Source organism: Myotis brandtii, unplaced genomic scaffold, assembly GCF_000412655.1.
Source record: "Myotis brandtii unplaced genomic scaffold, ASM41265v1 scaffold668, whole genome shotgun sequence".
Lineage (NCBI taxonomy): Eukaryota > Metazoa > Chordata > Mammalia > Chiroptera > Vespertilionidae > Myotis > Myotis brandtii.
The window spans coordinates 2997462-3005535 of record NW_005370597.1 but is presented as its reverse complement, the minus strand read 5'-3'; the positions used below and the strand labels follow the sequence as shown (position 1 = coordinate 3005535).

The 8074-nt window shown below is 39.8% G+C and overlaps 1 protein-coding gene across 1 annotated transcript in view; it reads right to left on the bottom strand.

Annotated features, from left to right (window-relative positions):
- Positions 1-6061: 6061 nt before the first annotated feature.
- Positions 6062-8074, bottom strand: part of LOC102243028 (protocadherin alpha-13) — a 10030-nt gene continuing 8017 nt past the window's right edge. The window contains exon 3 of the mRNA XM_014528991.1: positions 6062-6106. Coding sequence (XP_014384477.1) covers positions 6062-6106 — 45 coding nt within the window. The remainder of the gene's footprint in view (positions 6107-8074) is intronic.

Here is an 8074-nt window from a genome sequence, read left to right as displayed (position 1 = left end):
CCTCGCTCCACCAGCGATGGCCCGGGACCATGCTCCGCACTCCCGGAGAGCACGGGCCGTGGTAAAGAGCAAGGGCCGCCGGCCGCCGCTCGGCTTAGAGGTGCAGAGACCGCCGACGTTCCGCCTTCTAGATGCCGGGGTTGCCCGGGACTGGCCGGCGGGGAGCTCGCCTGACTAGAGCCGAGGCTTGGCAGCCGTCTGGGGAAGCGGAGCGGGCCGTGTGCGGAGGGGCGCAGCGCCGCCTAGGGGTGCAGAGACGAGGTAACCGGCCGAGGTGGGGAAGCGCCGTCCCGGTAACCTGCCCGCTGGGATCGCGCCCGGAACCCAGGCAGCGGGCGCCGGGCGGGCAAGGAAGACGCTCTGAGAACCTAACACAGCTTCACTTCATCGGTGTTTGCTAGGACACCGCCCCGGCCTTAGCCTCCACAAACTCCGCCTGAAGACAGCTTGTAACTAGGACTGAGCTCGGCTGGGCTTCACTCGCCGACTGTTAGAGCGCGGAGCGTTCAGTCGGGGAACCGCGGACCCCTAAATGCGCGCAAGAGCGCGGAACTCCGAGAGGAACTTCCCCGCGGGGATGAGAGGCGGAACCTTGACCGCGAACGAACACCAGCCCCGATCCTCGTGCTGTGGTGCATTCGTGCTGGATGCCCAGCCTCTCCGCTGCGGGGTAAAGTCTCTCCGGCATCTCCGCATAATCCCAGGAGCCCCCAAGATTTAAACAGAGGCATCCAGCCAGGGGAACAGTGACCTCCCTAAAGCTTCCTCCGGACTCTCGCTTTGTGATGCACCAAAGTGGGAGAGTTCACGGCTTACGGTTTCTATGTTCAGCTTTTTTTCGCGTCAGCAGTTTCTCTTTCCCCAGGAGACTCTACTGTGAGTGTTTGCTAGCGCCCGGGGCGGCGGGGGGGTGGGGGGGGAGGAGGTCAGGAACCAGTCAATATCCAGCATCAGAAATTCGGAAAGATGGACAACTCATTCCCAAACAGGACATGAGAGGTTGAGGGGAGAGGAAGTACTGAGATACTATCCAGAGTGTGACCAGGAAACTACTCCATGAATATTTTGAAAACAGCAATGAGGCAGGGTAAGAACAGGCTAGATACCTATACTTTCTCCATCTTCTTTTTTTTTCTTTTCATTTATTTTTTTTTTATTTTAGAGAGAGAGGGAAAGAGGAAGGAAGAGAGAAAGAAACATTGATTTGTTGTTCCACTTATTCATGCATTCATTGGTTGATTCTAGTATGTGCCCTGACCCGGGATCAAACCCGCAACCTTGGCTTATCAGGAAGCCACTCCAAACCAGCTGAGCTACCCAGCAAGGGCCTTCATCTTTGTTTTTAAGCCAGTCTTCTGCACAGAAATCCTAGTGTTCCGTTCTATTAAAAACGACTGTGAGCTACAAGTAATACCTCCAAATTCTGCCTAGCTCCCTACAACCAGTGGCTTTCCCTGAGATGGAGACAAGATGAAAAAAGAAACTGACTTAAGTTACTATTAAACACTAAATTCCTCAATTAAATCCTTCTTTTAATACAACTGCAGTATTCAAAGTCCTAAGAACCAAAATTTGAAAGACAAAAGCTGACTACAAGTCAAGAATTGAAGCTTTCAGGGCATTCTATTTTCTGATCAGAAAACTGCCTGAATATTGTTAATTATTGAAACCGAATGCAGGATACATGGGGGTTAATTGCATCATTCTCTCCACTCTAGTGTATGTTTGAATATTTCTAAAATAACTTTTTAATTGATGATTAAAATGGCGGGGGTGGGGGAGACCAATCACCTCCCTGGAACATCACAAACTCATCTCTTATCTCTTCCAAGGAAGAAGAGCAGGCTGCGATACCAGGTAATATAAGCAGTAAATGCCCCTGTCTAGTTTTTCTTTGTAAAGTAAGGAACCAAAAGCTCATCAAGTCTTGGATAAAATTAAAGCAGGAAGCATGTCAGCCCGTTGAAGGGTTAGGTAGAGTCATAGGTATAGCCATCTTTGGGGATCTTCATTAGGATGCGAAATAACTGATACAAATTAAATTTATTCTTCACTAAATTTCAGAACCAAAACTAATTGTCTGCTTCAATTTGTAGACAATTAGTGCCAGAGGTTACGATTTGCATTTCCTTATTTTAATTTAATGCTGCTAACCAGGCTAACCTGTTTTGGGGTGAACGGTTATAATTTTCACTTTTCCTTTAGCATTAGGTGAAATACACCTGGAGAAGATGTACTCAACTTCTGGAAGGCCCCAACTTTTAGCATTCAAGCTCCCGATTATACTGGGTTTAGGAACTCTGAGCTGTATCTGGGGGGGGGGGGGGGGATTAGGAAGAGGGGGAAAGGAAAAACTCATCTTGACAAATACTCTTCCCTCTTCACACACTTCTCAGACTTTGGGCTTCCCTTTTTCTCACTTCTCTAAACTGGCACTGGTGTCTAATTTCAAAGATTTAATTTGTGCCAAAAATAAGAGGATAGCACTCACCTAGTGGAATTTGTTCCACCATCTGCCTCCATATGTTTAGGCATAACTGTGATTTGTGGGAAAGCAATATTTACTCAAATACAATGGAATTTGTGGGAAAGAAATATTTAGGAAATATTTGGAAATCCCATAGATGAGAAAGTCTCAAAAATTTTTCCTTTTGTATAAGATGACTAGGTAAACACTAAAATCATGAATTAACAAAATATTTCTTTAGCAGAACCTTTCCTTTCTGACATTTCATTTTGCCATTTTATGGCATTATCCATAGTTTCTCATAATTGAGGCATTTTTAATTTTTTTTCTTTTTTTAATATATTTTATTGATTTTTTACAGAGAGGAAAGGAGATAGACAGAGAGCTAGAAACATCGATGAGAAAGAAACATCGACCAGCTGCCTCCTGCACATCCCCTACTGAGGATGTGGCCGCAACCCAGGTACATGCCCTTGACCGGAATCGAACCTGGGACCCTTCAGTCCGCAAGCTGATGTTCTATCCACTGAGCCAAACCGGTTTTGGCCATTTTTAATTTTTTAACTAGGTACAAGTACAACTTTAAGTGGACTTGATGCAAAAACACAGTCCTGATTTCTGCTTGGGCTCTATTGCCAAGATTATTATAATAAAGCTCTCCCACCAAACTTGGCCTTAAACTGTAAGTTCAAAAGATTTCTAGGCATATGCATAAACTCCTGTTAGACATTTTGAGGTCAAACAAACAAACAAAAACAGTAAACCTATACTCACTGAAGAGTTTGTCAGCAAAAGAATATTATACTTTAAGCAAAATTTCTTAGTGCTTAAGATGACTCCCTGGGAGTATATTATGAAAACTAAAGGATACGACATCACAAATTTTAATCTAATAAAATAGCTTAATGAAGTTTCCAAAACAAATCCAACAGAGTGGGAATTCTTTGTATCACTGTGTCATTCTTTTTTTTTACTTAAACACTTTACCAATGACACAGTACTACATAATTTCTTTCTCAGATTTCTAGTGCTAAGGAATTAGTTTCTCTCCATGACAGAGCCCCATATACTAGTAAAATGTCTTGGATCTTTCTTCATGAATCTTCACTCTAATTAATTCTATGCTGAATTTACTTACTACTTTCTATAATCATGTGCCATTTTTTTAAATTACCTTTTTCTAAAAATATTTTTCCATTTCATCTTTAAAGTGTAACCCTCAAAACTTAAAGTCATACTCCAGGTTGGTCAAATCAGATCCAAGAAGAGGCAATCTAGTTCACTGATTTTAAATAGCGCATATCAAGTAATGGAGTCTGAAGTTGCACCTGGGCCCTGGCCAGTGTGGCTCAGTTGGTTGGGCATTACCCTGTGCATCAAAAGGTTGATGATTCCATTCCCAATTAGGGCACATGCCCAGGGTTTCAAGCTTGATTGTGGTAAGGGGTGTGCAGGGGGGCAGCTAATCAATGTTTCTCTCCCTCTCCCTTCTATTCTCTCTAAAAATCAATTAAAAAGTCAATCACTTTTAAAATTTTATTGATTTTTAGAGAGAGAACGGAAGAGTGAGAGAGAGACATCGATGTGTAAGAGAAACATTGTCGATTGCCTCTTGCAGGCACTCTGACTAGGGGTCAAACCTGAAACCTGGGCATGTGCCCTGACCTGAAATGGAACCTGCCACCTTTTGGTGTATGGGAAGATGCTCTCACCAACTGAGCCAGCCAGGGCTGCATCTGGTTCTTAAACAGTTACATCACATACTTTTTCATGATAGATTGAAAACTAAAATAAACACACATTTTTTTTTCTAGATGCTACTAAACCACACATCGAAAAGTCCTAAACTTTTATACTTACATTTTTTTTTACTTAAATTTGTTTAATGCCTGGTCTAATCACATAATATATTTTACCTACATCCAAATTTCATATTCCTACATATTTGGTAAGCAGTCACACTAGATGTTCTTCTGAGCTACAGATGAAATTTTTCATCAAGTGTGGCTGCAAAGAAAGGCCTGCAATTACTACCAACCAACCTATCTGACATCAGTTTATTAGATGGTGTCTAACCTGAAATAAAAATTTGACAAAGATACTAATAGTCTCCAAAAATGAATCTATGCAAATCTCATATAATAGTTTCCAAAAATGCTAAACAAAATATTGCCAGGTCACCATTATGATAGATGCTTAAAAGAAATTTGATAAATGAACAATATAAACTGATGAACAAAAACAGATCCAGAGACAGAGAAGCAATCAGACTGAACAAAAACAGATCCAGAGACAGAGAAGCATCAATCAGACTGTCAAACCTCAGAGGGGAGGGGAGGGTGGGGGTAAGGGGGAGAGATCAACCAAAGTACTTGTATGCATGCATGTAAGCATAATCAATGGACACAGACACCAGGGGGGTGAGGGGGCATGAGTGGGGGGAGGGCAATGGGGAGATAAGGACACATATGTAATACCTTAATCTATAAAGGAAATTTTTTTAAAAAGAAATTTGATAAGAATTTGGCAAACATCACAAAACAATGGTCATCTTCATTTTACACAGTAAAACACCAGAATTATTCCCATCAAAAGTCATGAACATAATGCAGGACACTTCAGGTCACACTTATTATTCAGTACTGACTTGGATACCCTAGTCAAAACAAGATAAGGAAATGTGTGTGCGTTTTAGAAAAGAGAATAAAATATATTGTTAGATGATAAATTTATAGGTAATATAATTTCCTACTCATAAAATCACAGAGAATTACAAAAAATAATTAAAACTAAAAAGAGTTCAATGAGATGATTACCTTAAAAATAAAAAACCTAGCTTTCATACATACCTGCAATAACTAGACAAAAAGTGGAATTTCTACCAATCATGGACAAATGAAAATGGAGATTTTAATGTCTCTCCTTCTCCATGAAACCAACCAAAAATAATAAAATGTACAGCCAAGCCCAAGCTGGTTTGGCTCAGTGGATAGAGTGTCAACCTTCAGACTGAAGGGTTCTGGGTTCAATTCTGGTCTAGGGCACATGCCTGGGTTGTGGGCTCCATCCCCAGTAGGGGGTGTGCAGGAGGCCAATCAATTATTCTCTCTCATCATTGATGTTTCTATCTCTCTCTCCCTCTCCCTTCCTCTCTGAAATCAATAAAAATGTTTTTTTAAACTTTGCAGCTGTGCCCTAGCCAATTTGGCTCAGTGGATAGAGCATCGGCCTGTGGACTGAAGGATCCCGTGTTTGAGTCCAGTCAAGGGCACATGCCTGGGTTGTGGACTCAATCCCCATGGTGGGCATGCAGAAGGCAGCTGATTAATGATTCTCTCTCATCATTGATGTTTCTATCTCTCTCTCCCTCTCCCTTCCTCTCTGAATTCAATAAAAATATATTTTTTAAAATAAATAAAATAAAACTTTGCAGATGTACTCTAATCTTGCTTTTTAAAAAAGAATACTTTAGAAGGAATCAATAGCAGGTTAGATAAAGCAGAGGATCAAGTCAGCAATTTGGAAGACAGTGTAGCAAAAAACACCCAATCAGAACAGCAAAAAGAAAAAAGAATTTTTAAAAATGAGGATAGCTTAAGGGACCTCTGGGATATTGTCAAGCATAAAAACATCCACATCCTGAAGGAGAAGAGAGACAGCAAGGGATTGAGAACCTATTTGAAGAAATAATGACTGAAAAGTTTCCTAACCTGGTGAAGAAAAAAGACACACAAGTCCAGGAAGCACAGAGTCCTAAACAAGATGAACCCAAAAAGGCCCACACCAAGACACATCATAATTAAAATGGCAAATGTTAATGACAAAGATAGAATCTTAAAAGCAGCATGAAAAAGACAGTTAATTACAAGGGAGCTCCTATAAGATTGTCAGCTGATTTCTTAACAGAAACATTTCAGGTCAGAAGGGATTGACATGAAATATTCAAAGTGATAAAAAGCAAAAACCTACAATCAACACTACTCTACCCAGCAAGACTATTACTTATTATTTAAAAATTGAATGTGAAATAAAGCTCTTCCCAGACAAGAAAAAGATAACAGAGTTCATTACCACCATACCAGCATTACAAAAAATGTTAAAGGGTCTTTCTTAAGAAAAAGAAAGAAAAGAGAGGAACATAGTTATAAAGAATAAAGTGGTACAAATACACTGTATCTACAATTATTTAATTTAGCCTTTCCTTTGAGTATTATATTACAAGCATTTTAATATGTCATTGACATGCCTGTCAGTCTTTTCCTTTGTGATTTCATCTGCTACTTCAAACCTTAGAGAATTGTAATCTCTGTGGATTTTTCTTAGTTTCAATCAAGTACAATGTCTCTTCCACACCTCCTTTTCTCATCCTTTCCTTGAACTTTGCTTTAAATATTGTTTGTTTTAGATATACCTCAAGGCAGATTTACTTTTAAGCCTCAATCTCTTGTTTATATCACACATATAAAGGATTCAGACAAGGGGTAATCATATTTTAATTTACGAGGATTTATGAGTAAAGGTTATAGGAATTGTGCTTGTTCAACTTTGACACTGAATCAGCTTATTGGTGTGGGTGAGAAGATTGACAAACTTTAAAAGACTTAAAGTAGATGAAAGGATAGATACTATTCACCAACTGTTCTCCATTTCTGTTAAGAGTTAAAGGAAATGTATATATTAGAGTAAGAACAACTTAGGTTTGAAAATATAGAATTGTTACACAGGTATCAGAATTAATATATTGAGTTCTATTATGAAGAGAGACTGATCTTGCCTAGATTGCAAAATTACAGACTCTGTAATGATTTTAAATATTTATATAGCATTTTGTAGTTTACAAAACAATTCCCCATAATTATTTCATCTGATTCTCATAGCAGCCATGTGAAGTAGGCATATATCCACTTAAGGATGAGGAAACTGACTTACTGAATTTCAAAGTTACAAAGTTGTACAACTTGCTCTCTTTTAAAAATGTTTTTTATGGGACATAAGGAAGGCCAAGAGACATATGAAAACATGCTCGAAGTCACTAATCATCCGAGAGATGCAAATCAAAATGACAAGGAGGTACCATCTCACACCAGTCAGAATGGCTATCATAAATGAGTCAGAAAATGACAAGTGCTGAAGAGAATGTAGAGAAAAAGGAACCCTCCTTCACTGCTGGTGGGAATGCAGACTGGTGCAGCCACTGTGGAGAACAGTATGGAGTTTCCTCAAAAAACTAAAAATGGAACTTCCATTTGACCCAGTGATCCCACTTCTAGGAATATATCCCAAGAAACCAGAAACACCAATCAGAAAGGATATATGCACCCTTATGTTCATAGCAGCACAATTTACAATAGCTAAGATTTGGAATCAGCCTAAGTGCCCGTCAGCAGAAGAGTAGATTAAAAAACTTTGGCACATCTATGCAATGGAATACTATGCCACAATAAAAAAGAAGAAACTCCTACCATTTGAAACTGCATGGATGGAGCTGAAGAGCATTATGCTAAGTGAAATAAGTCAGTCAGAGAAAGATAAATATCACATGATCTCACTCATTTGTGGACTATAATGAACAACATAAACCGATGAACAAAAACAGATGTAGAGACA